This window comes from Lupinus angustifolius, chromosome LG03 (assembly GCF_001865875.1).
Source record: "Lupinus angustifolius cultivar Tanjil chromosome LG03, LupAngTanjil_v1.0, whole genome shotgun sequence".
NCBI classification, from domain to species: domain Eukaryota; kingdom Viridiplantae; phylum Streptophyta; class Magnoliopsida; order Fabales; family Fabaceae; genus Lupinus; species Lupinus angustifolius.
The window spans coordinates 13,641,800-13,655,001 of record NC_032011.1 but is presented as its reverse complement, the minus strand read 5'-3'; the positions used below and the strand labels follow the sequence as shown (position 1 = coordinate 13,655,001).

Genomic DNA, 13,202 nt, shown 5'->3' with positions numbered 1-13,202 from the left:
CAAATTTCAACTTATTAACTCATCAATTTTTTAAAGTATTTATAATTTTTGGTCTTCCTGATCATATAATCAAGTTTTTTCGACAACATGTTATTGTGTATATTTAATATTTGTGAGGTTGAACAATGAATAACATTAAATTTTGAAAGATATATCAATTTCAAAATAACAAAACTTGAAGTTATTCCTTATCTTAAAAAAACAATATAGATATAATCTATATGTTCATACTCATGTGGTAAAAAAATACCGTCTCGTGTATTCGCATTGGTAACTTACTAGTTATAATAAAAAACAATATATCCTTATACAAATTGTTCCCCATTAGGATAAAGTAAAATTTTGTTTATTAATAAATAGTTTCTCTAGAATAAGAGAATTTATAAAAATATTTTTTAGTATCATATATCATTAGTCATCTATCTATACTATATATAAATGTAAAACATGATGTAACTTTTATTATGATCGTAATTTTCATTTTCTATTTTGCCCTTTATATTATTTAATTTTTGAAAAAATCATATTATCCTAAGTAATAATCACCAATGCATTAATCAGCCACATCTCTCACCTTAAATTCAACATTATTATAAACAAAAAATATTAAAATACACAAACACAACAAACACATTCTAATTTTAAAAAAATAAAATATATAAAAATTAAGTAAATAATGTCATGCAATATTAAAAGGCACACACGAAATACCCGTACATTATAATAATGAAAAAACGAAGATTTTCCACCATTAAGCGAATATTTTTTGTTACAACATGAGGTAAAGAGGCGTGGACTGAATGGGGAGGTAATGCAGGTGACCAAACATCAACTGACGCGTGGCTTATATCTTGCACTGAACAAACCAGCACCACACAAAACCCATCTTCACTCTTATTTTTCTACATTTTATGGCCACAAGTAATTTAAGGGCTAATAATTTGTAACTTGTTATATTCCCAAACTTAACACTCATCTCAAATCAATAACTTACTGATGGCTTCTTTTGCCTTTATTATTTTTTAGCCTAACCTATACAATACGGAGAAAATCACATTTGAGTACGGAACTAATAGCTATTTATTTATTTTTTTCTATCATACTTTTCATTGAACAAAGAACGAATATCACTAAGAATCAAACATTATTGTGATAGTATATATATATATATATTTTGTTCTCTACTTATCTCACCGGTCTATTTCTGATTCATAATAATCCGACAATTATAATATTATAGCTTAATATTTCTACAGAAGTAATATAACAGTGTTTTTTATACTGTATTATCTATCATGTGTTAAACCATCATGACCATTAGAGAAAGAGGGAAAAATATATACTGTATGAGTTTTAATGATATACTGTATAAATAATATACCTTAATGATATACTGTATAAATAATATACCTTAATGATATATTGTGTAAAAAAATTAACAAAATGTTGGTCTAATAATGTAATATCTTACTAGATCTCCAAAAAACCTATGATTCAATTCATGAAAGTGATATATGTTAAGAGAGACAATCACATATAATAAGTAATATGATTCACTTTTTTGGTACTACCAACTATATCTTCTCACATTTTTTTGATAAAGAATTAATCCATTCGAGGTTTATGACTGACCCTCCCAACAAATGTCGCTCACAAGAATTAAACTCTTGACCTTGAAGAGATCCAATAAGATTTTACACAATATTTTGTTAATAAAATGATTGACTTTGGTTATACAAAAAAAAATACTATCTAAAAACTTTACCACATGGTGCATATATTAAACTTAAATTATATCACCGTGAACATGAAAACTCCCTTAAAATAAGTCAATATTTATTTTAAATTTATATTTAAACGGATAAAACAGTGTGCAAAATTATTTTATGGGCTGAAAATTTCTTCAGCATCTGTGGGAAGAGAACTCATCATAACTGTTCTCACTCCCCAATTTCATGTAACCCTCTCATATCCACTCAACTTCAACCATTACCCAAACTTTCATTAAAAACAAAACATTCACAATGGATTTGGCCACTAAGCTTCACCGTCTAGACCTTACTTTAACCACCTTCCTCACCGGTTCAGTCATTTTAGACACACCAAAACCCTCTATCTCTATAACACGACACCGTTTTCGCCCACTCTCATTAAAATCCAACACCACCATCACTCGAAAACGCTTTTCCACCAAAACGACACGTCGTTTATGCGCCGTTGCCGTCGACGACACTTCCCTTTCCCAAACCGCAACCGGAGACAAAAACGACGACGTTGAGTCTCTCTTCTCCGACCCCACCGCTGAGGAATTCGATAAGCGACAACGTGGCAATCGAAACGGCAACACCGGCGCTTCAACGATTTCATCAGGTGTTAAACTAGAAAACGTTACGAAAACCTTCAAAGGTGTAACGGTTTTGAAGAACGTGACATGGGAAGTGAAGAAAGGGGAGAAAGTTGGCCTCGTCGGCGTAAACGGTGCTGGGAAAACAACGCAGATGAGAATTATCGCTGGTCAAGAAGAGCCAGATTCTGGAAACGTGATCAAATCAAAATCGAACATGAGAATCGCGTTCTTAAACCAGGAATTTGAGGTTTCGCCTAGTAGAACGGTGAAGGAGGAGTTTCTGAGTGCTTTTAAGGAAGAAATGGAGGTTGCGGCGAAGCTGGAGAAGGTTCAGAAGGCACTGGAGGGTTCTGTTAATGATTTGGAATTGATGGGGAGGTTGTTGGATGAGTTTGATTTGCTTCAGAGGAGGGCGCAAAATGTCGATTTGGATGAAGTTGATGCGAAGATAAGTAAATTGGTGCCTGAGCTCGGGTTTGCGCCCGAGGATTCGGATAGATTGGTGGCTTCTTTTAGTGGTGGGTGGCAGATGAGGATATGTCTTGGCAAGATTTTACTTCAGGTATATGTTTCTGAGCTAGACTTGCATGGACACATGTATAATGGATATATGTTAGTTGCTATACCTTATTGCATCTTTAAACTCAAATTGCAACTTAATGTTGAGGTTGTTTTTGTTGTTTAAATTGCGGCCATGTTGTGGTTGTGTTGATATTACTGAAGCTGTTGACAATTATGGAGGCATAAAAAACGACAATACTGCTGCCATGAGTGTGGTTGTACCGTGATGCTATTGGCACTCTATTCGGAGTCCATATTAATCATTTATTATTTTGTAAAATTAAAAAATAAATTTTTTTTGTTGGTTCGTAAGTAGTGTAAATATACAATTTGGGATGTCAATAGCATTTTCGCAATTGGGGGTTGCACCATGATGATTTTTTGATATTTAAGGTGTTGTTTCAGATGCCTTGCAACTTGAAACTAAATATATCGTGGACAATTGTGAAAAGATGTTGTGCAGCTGCAATTGTGCTTAGAGAGACCTAAAAATTTGCAACATTGCATTGTAGCCACAAATTGTGCTTGCGGATCCCAATTTAAAACCATGTTTTGACACAGTTTATTGATTTTTCGAGTCTGGTGTGAACTGAGTAAAAAGAATAACGCAATTCTGTAAGCTTTTTCTTATGTGATCAAGCTTGTCTTAATGACTAACTGCACGGCTTTTTGGCAATTTTATTTCTTGCAGTGCAGTTGTGTAAATTTACTTGAAAAATTAGCACACTGATAGGGAGATAAGTATAACTTGTTCTTAATTACTTTATTCTTTGTCTTCTCTATTTGATGTACAATAATGCTTGCCTATTATTAACTTTATACATGTATAACCTACATTTCTTTGCATGTTGGTGAATCATTGACATATATGATGTGGATTGGAGTGTATGAGTGTTGTTCATAAGATTGCTGATTGGAAATTGGTTTTCATTTTCAGGACCCAGATTTATTACTGTTGGATGAGCCCACAAATCACCTTGACCTTGATACCATTGAGTGGCTTGAAGATTATCTTAACAAACAGGACGTGCCAATGGTTATCATTTCCCATGACAGAGCTTTTCTTGACCAGCTGTGTACAAAAATTGTGGAAACTGACATGGGTGTATCCAGGACATTTGAGGGGAACTATTCTCAGTATATACTTTCAAAGGCAGCATGGATCGAAGCACAGTATGCTGCATGGGAGAAGCAGCAGAAAGAAATTGAACAGACAAGAGACTTGATAAGTAGATTAAGTGCCGGAGCAAATTCTGGCCGTGCATCAACCGCTGAGAAGGTATATGTGATCATATGAATTTTTCCAAAGCTGACTGTTCAATTAAGAATATGTTGTTGCTCGTACACAATGTGAACTAGCCAAAGATACTTATTAGATAATGGATAGGTCTAGTTGACCTTAAATAATAGTCACTTAAGATGATTGCAATGTACTGGTGTTGTGTTAATCACTGACATTGCTTGCGTTGAGGGTGAGCGGGCAACAATAAGGTTGTTTGTCTCGTGGACTGGAAGTTATGGTTCAAATCTTGGAAAGAACCTCTTCGCTTGCGAGGGTAAGGTTGCATACATCCACCTTCTCCGTATCCTGTTAGGTGGGAACCTCATGTACTGAGCCACCTTTTGTTAGTTGCATTAAATTGCTTACTTCCCACATTGTGGCTTTAAACTGTAATTTCTCGTTGCTCCTTATGTTGTTTCCTTAAAAGAACTTCTCTTCTTTATGTATAACAACAGAAGCTGGAGAGACTTCAGGAAGAGGATCTAGTAGAGAAGCCATTTGAACGTAAACAAATGAAAATCAGGTTTCCTGAGCGTGGAAGGAGTGGAAGGTCTGTTGCAATGATTAAGAACTTGGAATTTGGCTTTGAGGATAAGGTGAGTTAGCATGCTCTTATTATTGAAAAAGTGTTCATTAAAACATTTTGAGTATCCTATGTATGATTGCAAGTTATAGTTTTAGTATATCATTAACTGATCAATCTTTTTTTACTCCAGACACTTTTCAAAAAGGCAAATCTTACAATTGAAAGGGGAGAAAAAATTGCTATCATTGGTCCAAATGGATGTGGCAAGAGTACTTTACTTAAATTGATAATGGGTTTGGAGAAGCCAATTGCAGGTGAAGCTGTGATTGGGGAGCATAATGTATTACCTAACTATTTTGAGCAAAATCAGGTGTGCCACTTTAATGAAGGGAATGCTAATGCTGATTATAACTAAATCAATGATTCCAATTATTGACACTAACTTAATTTATTCATTTAACAGGCCGAAGCACTTGATCTGGACAAAACAGTGCTTGAGACAGTAGAAGAAGCTGCGGAGGACTGGAGGATTGATGATATCAAAGGACTTCTCGGGCGTTGTAATTTTAAATCTGATATGCTTGATCGAAACGTTTCCCTATTGAGTGGTGGTGAGAAGGTAAATTCAAGACTTGTGTTTTCTTTTTCAATTAACAATTGTGAGAATTGTGATATTCAAATTCCAGCTTAGTTTTATGATTGAATTAAAATGTCTATCACAATTCAAAATGTCTTTTTCAATTGACTGAATATGGTGGTACATAAATATATGGATTATCTTGTGGTTCTTGTCTCTTGTTTTACCAGGCACGACTGGCTTTTTGCAAATTCATGGTAAAACCATCAACTCTGCTTGTGTTGGATGAACCAACCAATCACTTGGATATACCTTCTAAAGAAATGCTTGAGGTTTGCCTTGCCTCACTTTCCCTTATGTTTCTCCTTATTTAAAGCTCACCATTACCCATGACTTTGATGATTTATAATTCTTCTAACAGGAAGCAATAAACGAGTACCAGGGCACTGTTATTACGGTGTCTCATGATCGATACTTTATAAAGCAGATTGTTAATAGAGTGATAGAAGTTAACGACGGCATATTACAGGATTATGCAGGTGGTTACAATGTAAGTCAACTTGCCCCACTCCTCCCTTTTTGTGGGCCATTGAGTGTGATAATATACATTTTCAGTGTAAGATCTAGAGCTAGGTGAACTTATTCATAATGCAATTGGTCCTAGGAATCCATTGGTCATTGGTGCTATTATACTATCCACAAATACTTCAATGTCCTTCATGTATCAGTATCTGATATGATTTCGATACCGTTACTCTGTGATACTTCATCGATACGTTTCTGATAGAAGTAGGCCTAAACCTCCTATTACTAAAGTGTACACAAGGAGGCATAAGCAGATGGCGGGAAATAACTAACTTTTGAATTGAGTAGTTAGTTAGAAAGTTATAAATAGAAGAATAAGGAATAAGAGAAGGAGTTTTGGTGTGTAAGGAGTGTTTGGTAACTGATTTCTGGAAATCAGTTAGAAACTTGTAATCTTTCGTTCTCTCTCTCTCTCCCTCTTAAACTTGTAATTCTCTCACAACAACAAATAAAATACAAGATTTAGGGTTTCCTAATCCTTGTGATTCATTGAATTCGTGTGATTTCTTCCTAAGTTCTTCCTAATTTCAATACCAGTTCTAACACTAGTAACAGAGCACCGTTTCTGGTGCCCTGAAAAATTTCCACGATTCCTTGGAGCTGCGTATGAAGATGAGGAGTATGGCTAGATCGGTTGAGGAATGGGAGCAGGAAAGAGAGGAGATGCGAATTCGATTGGAATTTGTAGAGGCATTGGCGAAGAAGCACGAGGAGCAGATTGCTGAATTGGTGGCTAGGGCTGGCCAAAATCTCAATCCAGAAAGCCCCTTGCACGAAGGAATGGGAAGTACAATGGGAAGAGGAGAAGAATTAGGGCGCAGAGAAAAGTGGAGGAAATTAAAAATACCAATCTTTGCAGGAGATGATGCGTTTGGGTGGACACATAGATTGGAACAATATTTTTCATTGAAGGAGGTAACTAAAGCAGAGAAAATGCAAGCCACAGTTATGGCTCTAGAAGGCAAAGCAACATTGAGTTGGTATCATTGGTGGGAGAAGTGCAACCCTAATCCAAATTGGGAAGGGTTTAAGATAGTTGTGGTAAGGAGGTTCTAACCGTCTATGATTCAAAATCCTTTTGAACAATTACTGTCTCTCAAACAAACAGGTGCAGTGGAGGAGTACATTGAAGATTTTGAAAAGTATGTAGGAGCATTGAGGTCAATCGACCAAGAGTTTGTGAGGGGCATCTTCCTGAATGGCCTTAAAGAGGAACTTCAAGCTGAGGTGAAGCTATATGAATTACGTTCTCTTTCTGAAATTGTTTAGAAAGTAGTGTTGATTGAACAGAAAAATATGATGCTCAGTAAAAAGAACAGCTATGCTTATAATTCTAGATCAACAGGAAGTTATAGGCAAAGACCATATTCCAAAATAGTAACAGTTGAGTCTAGAACTAATATGGATAGGAAGGCTGAGAATGCAGGTAGTAATGAAGTAAGCAGGGGAGGTAAACTGAGCCAAGGGGAAGAGGGGAACAAAACCAGAGGATGGGAGTTTAAACAATTGTCAAATGCTGAACTCAGAGAAAGAAGGGAGAAAGGTTTGTGTTTTAGATGTGATGAGCCTTATAACAAGGACCATAGATGTAAGAACAGACAATTCAGGCTGATCCTTACGGAAGAAGATGAAGAAGAAGAGTTGCAGAGCCAAGAAGATAGTTTGCAGTCTTTCAAATCACTGCATTTATCATTGTGCTCAATGTCAGGGTTTACTACTACAAAGTCATGGAAGGTAGAAGGGGTAGTAGATGGAGAATCAATGGTTATTTTGATAGATTGGGGAGCTTCCCACAACTTCATAGCAACTGAATTGGTAGATAAGTTGAAATTGACCATAGTGGACACAATCCCTTATTATGTGGAGGTAGGAGATGGTCACAAGGTGAAATGCAGGGGGAAGTGTGCTCAATTGAGGTTCCAAATGCAAGAATTGCAGGAGACACATGATTTCTATTTGTTCACTCTGAAGGGAGTTGACATGGTCTTAGGCCTGGATTGGTTAGCAGGATTGGGAGAAATCAAAGTTGATTTTGGCAAACTGGAACTTCAAGCTAAGCAGGGCGAGAAGCTGATTACCGTATCTGGGAATCCAGCTTTAGCTAAGACAAAACTTCCATACAGAGCATTAATGCAAATTCTGAAGGAGGAAGGGGAAGGAGTGATGGTTCAATGCCAACTACATTCCAACAGTTCAAAGGTGCAAGGGGTTTCTCTACACCAGTGGTGAAGTTATTGGCAAAGTTTGAAGATTTATTGGTAGAACCAAAAGGCCTACCTCCAATTAGGAAGCAGGATCATGCTATACACCTGATAGAAGGAGCTACAACCCCTAATCTCAGACCATACCGGTATCCACATTATCAAAAAACTGAGATAGAAAGACTAGTAGGAGAAATGTTGGAAGCAGGGGTAATAAGGCATAGCATAAGCCCATATTCCAACCCCATTATCCTAGTGAAGAAAAAGGATGGGGGTTAGAGATTTTGTGCTGATTATAGGGCTTTAAATAAGGTGACCATACCCAACAAATTTCCCATCCCAGTTATAGAGGAATTGTTGGAAGAAATTGGGGGAGCCACCATTTTCACTAAGTTGGATTTGAAGGCAGGGTACCATCAAATTAGACTGAAAGATTCTGACATTGACAAAACATCATTCAGGACACATGAAGGGCACTATGAATTTGTGGTCATGCCCTGTGGTCTAACCAATGCTTCATCCACTTTTCAAGCCCTAATGAATGAGGTACTAAGACCCTTCTTAAGAAAGTTTGCATTGGTTTTTTTTATGACATCTTGGTTTATAGCCAAACTGCAGAGTCTCATGAAAATCATCTAAGGGAGGTATTAGAAGTTTTGAGAACAAACTCATTGAAGGTCAATAAGAAGAAGTGTAGCTTTGCTCAAAACAGTTTGGAATATCTAGGCCACATCATCTCTGATTATGGGGTAGCAGCAGATCCATCTAAGGTGGAAACAATGGTTACTTGGCCTGTTCCTAAGGATGTGAAGGGATTGAGAGGGTTTCTAGGACTAACAGGCTACTATAGAAGATTTGTACAAGGCTATGGCAAAATAGCCAAACCCTTAACTGAATTGCTGAAGAAGGACAATTTTGAATGGGATGAGGCTGCCACCTTAGCTTTTCAAACCTTGAAGGATTCTGTGATCAACTTACACCTACTAGCAGTGCCCAATTTCTCTAAAACATTTATTCTAGAGACTGATGCATCTAGTAAAGATCTTGGGGCAATATTTATGCAGGAAGGGAGACCATTGGCTTTTTGGAGTAAAGGGTTATCAAACAGAGCTAAATTGAAATCAGTGTATGAGAGGGAGTTAATGGCTTTGGTGCAATCAGTGCAGAAATGGAAACACTATTTGATGGGAAGACATTTTGTGATTAGAACTGATCATAGAAGCTTGAGATTTTTCACTGATCAGAGGCTTTTCAATGAAGAACAATTCAAATGGGCAGTTAAGTTGATTGGATTTGATTTTGAGATCTAATACAAACCTGGAAAAGAGAATGCACTTGCTGATGCTTTATCAAGAAAAGTCATGTATGTTGTTTCAGCGGTGAACATAGCAGATGATGAAGAATGGTTTCAAGAAATTCAACATGACTCTAAGTGGCAGAAGGTAATCCAAGATATAATGTGTGATTGTAACTCTCATCCAGGTGTTTTAAGTAGGGAGGTTATTGTATAAAGGCAGATTGGTATTACCAAAAAATTCTAACAAAATCTCTCTTATCTTGGCTGAGTGTCATGATAGTATTGTTGGAGGGCATTCTGGGTTCTTTAGGACCTACAAGAGAGTCTCTAGTTTCTTTTATTGGGAAGGAATGAGAAGGTCAGTAAAAGAGTATGTGGAAGCTTGTGATGTGTGCCAAAGACAAGTATTCAACATTGACTCCGGAGGTCTTCTGCAACCATTGCCAATACCAATTCAGGTATGGCAAGACATCTCTATGGATTTCATTTCAGGCTTACCAAAATCTAAAGGAAAAGACGCTATCTTGGTAGTAGTAGACAGATTATCCAAATATGCCCACTTCTATCCTTTAGGTCATCCCTTTCATGCTAAAGATGTGGCTGCTATTTTTGCAAAAGAAGTGGTGAGATTGCATGGATTCCCTGTTTCTATTGTGTCTGATAGGAATCAAATCTTTTTGAGCAAGTTTTGGCAAGAATTATTCAAGTTAGCTGGCACAAAACTCAAGTTCAACACTGCTTACCACCCTCAGACAGATGGTCAAACAAAGGTGGTAAACAGAAGCCTGTAAACTTATCTAAGGTGCTTCGCAGGGCCTAAGCCAAAGCAATGGGTAGAGTGGTTACCTTGGGCTGAGTTTTGGTTCAACACCACATACAATGGGTCATTTGGTATGACCCCTCTCAAAGCCTTGTATGGGAGGGATCCCCCAACTTTGATTAAGGGGTGCACATTCACTTCCAAAATTGAAGAAGTGAAATCAGTTACTGGTTTCAAGAGACTTGGTATTGCAAGAATTACAACAGAATTTTCTCAAGGCTCAGGATCTAATGAGGAACATGCAAACAAACATAGAAGACAGGTGGAGTTTGAGGTAGGGGATTCGGTCTTTTTGAAGCTCCAACCTTACAAACGGAAGTCCTTAGCCAACAGACCAACAGCCAAATTATCTGCCAAATTCTCGTGGCTTATAGACTAGACCTGCCTGATTATGCTAAGATTCACCCTGTTTTTCATGTGCTGTTATCGAAGAAGGCTCTCACACAGCAACAACAACCTCAATCTCTTCCTCCTATGCTATCTGAGGAGTGGGAATTACAGGTTTCTCCACAGGATATTCTGCAGCTCAGAATAGATGCGCAGGGTTAGGGTGAAGTTTTGGTACAATGGGACAAGCTTCCTTCTTGTGACAATTCGTGGGAAAAAGTTGATCAATTGCAAGAAGCTTTTCCTCATTTTCACCTTGAGGACAAGGTGGCTCTCTTAGGGGAAGTATTGATAGAAGTAGGCCTAAACCTCCTATTACTAAAGTGTACACAAGGAGACATAAGCAGATGGCGGGAAATAACTAACTTTTGAATTGAGTAGTTAGTTAGAAAGTTATAAATAGAAGAATAAGGAATAGGAGAAGGAGTTTTGGTGTGTAAGGAGTGATTGGTAACTCATTTCTGGAAATCAGTTAGAAACTTGTAATCTTTCGTTCTCTCTCTCTCTTAAACTTGTAATTCTCTCACAACAACGAATAAAATACTGGATTTAGCGTTTCCTAATCCTTGTGATTCATTGAATTCGTGTGATTTCTTCCTAGATTCTTCCTAATATCAATACCAGTTCTAACAGTTTCCATGCAATATCAAAAGTATTTATTAAAAATAAATAAATTATAATTTTGAAACTTTCTGGATACTCTCCAAATACTTTCTAGATACTCTTTAATATGTTTTTCAACACCTCTTCAGACAACCAAACTACCATGCAAAAACATTTAAGAGAGACATAACATACAATCAGTTAGAGATAAAGCAAAGAAGAAACATTTAAACACATGTATTGCATAAAGAAGGAAGAAGAATGCATATGCATAATAATGATCATGGATTAACCGAGATCAATACTATTCCTATTTGTGGACAATAAACAATGATTTCTTATGATGATATGATTTCTATTTTGTATTTGGTGATATTGAAGAAGTATGTTTTTTATTTGTAATCTTGGAACAATTATACATTTATTATGTTATTACGAATTTTATGCACATATTTTATATATTTATCTCAAATGTGTCATCCTACATTTTTTTAAAACTATGCATATCTACATGTCGTATACGTATCATATCCGATGCTTATATCAGTATCGGTGCTACATTCTACTGCTATGTGTTTTTTAGCTGGATTCTTGTTTTAGATTTTGTGGTGGTTCATGTAGAGACATTAGAGTTTTTCAATAAAATAATAAAGCAAACACCCTTCTGGATCCTTCTCTCGTTTTGACGGACGTAGGGACCAAAATGAAAGCAAGTTTATCTGTGAAGGACCAAGATGATAGGAATACATCTGTGAGAGATCAAATGAACGAAAGTATCTCAAATATTTGAGGCCTGAGGGTCCAAAATAGTATTTTACTCAAATTATGTTTGAACATTTGCATTTTGCTTGATATATGTTCCTTCTTCATCAAGGTTGTGTGTGTAACAGGGTGAAATATTTGAGGGCATGATTTACTATGTGTATGGTAACTTTGTGATCGCTTAATTGAACATATTGAATAGTATTATTTTAGCCTTTTGTATATAATGGATACTGCATTATCAGCCATTGTGAGGCTTCTTATCAGTAGTTCTCTTAATATGCTTGAATTTAAAACGTTGCAGTATTATTTGGAGAAGAATCTTGATGCTAGGGAAAGAGAGCTTGAACGGGAGGCAGAGCTTGATGACAAAGCTCCTAAAGTGAAAGCCAAGTCTAAGATGTCCAAGGTAAACTTTTTCGAGTGAAAAAAATGTAGAGATTTATGCACTGTCATTGTATCAGTTGTGCATCATCTACCATCCATATTTATTCATTATTGACTCTTCAAAAAAACTACAAATGAATGGTGGATTTTACACCGACACTGCATAGATATTACATCTAGTTGAGTGTAGTACTTATAAAATGCAATTCATTTGCAATAACAGGCTGAAAAAGAGGCACGGAAGAAACAGAAGATGCAGGCCTTTCAAGCAGCAAAACAAAAGTCTAAAGGTGCAAAAAATTCAAAGAGATGGAATTGAGTGACTGGTTTAATACTGAAGCTCCACTTTAGATAAATTTATCAGGTGAAGGTGAAGTAGCATATTCAGTTAGCTACTTAGCCTTTGTAAATACTATATATCATGTATGAAATGACTAACTTATTTTGATAGTTCATTGGAATATAGAAGCTTGATTGTAGCAGAGTCTTAACTGCAACATCATACCAAGGAAGAAAAATAATAGAAAAAAGAGCATCATGGTATCTGAGTAAAAGCAAAAATATATCTTGGAAAGTGTTTTCCTTTGCAAGAGTAATAGTAACAATAGAGGGTTACATATGGTTTCCCTTTGTTGTTTTGATGTATCTTATAACGAATAAAAATGTTGAAAGATGTAACACATTCAATGTTAGATTTTAAAAAGTAATACTGATAGATATTTAATTATAGAATGATTACTTAAGAATATTACAAGTACGAATAGAAGTTAACATGGTCATTGACATTAAAATCCATTTTCTTATTTTTTATATAATAAGGAAAAAGACAATATTTGACATTGAATATCACTCTCTACAATAAATTGT

At 36.1% G+C, this 13,202-nt stretch overlaps 1 protein-coding gene across 1 annotated transcript; it reads left to right on the top strand.

The window, feature by feature from the left end:
- LOC109343430 (ABC transporter F family member 5-like) lies at positions 1,879 to 12,878 on the top strand. The gene is made up of 9 exons (XM_019581704.1): positions 1,879 to 2,909; positions 3,846 to 4,187; positions 4,646 to 4,786; positions 4,907 to 5,086; positions 5,180 to 5,335; positions 5,524 to 5,625; positions 5,715 to 5,843; positions 12,253 to 12,357; positions 12,559 to 12,878. Exons 1-9 carry the CDS (start codon positions 2,025 to 2,027, stop codon positions 12,652 to 12,654), a joined length of 2,136 nt encoding a protein of 711 aa, XP_019437249.1. The 5' UTR covers positions 1,879 to 2,024; the 3' UTR covers positions 12,655 to 12,878.

Excerpts from the sequence above, each read along its gene's own strand:
- LOC109343430 (XM_019581704.1), top strand. The coding sequence starts at position 2,025 with ATGGATTTGGCCACTAAGCTTCACCGTCTAGACCTTACTTTAACCACC. Across the intron at positions 2,910-3,845 it reads TTGGCAAGATTTTACTTCAG|GACCCAGATTTATTACTGTT; the intron begins GTATATGTTTCT and ends TTTCATTTTCAG. Across the intron at positions 5,844-12,252 it reads ATTATGCAGGTGGTTACAAT|TATTATTTGGAGAAGAATCT; the intron begins GTAAGTCAACTT and ends AAAACGTTGCAG.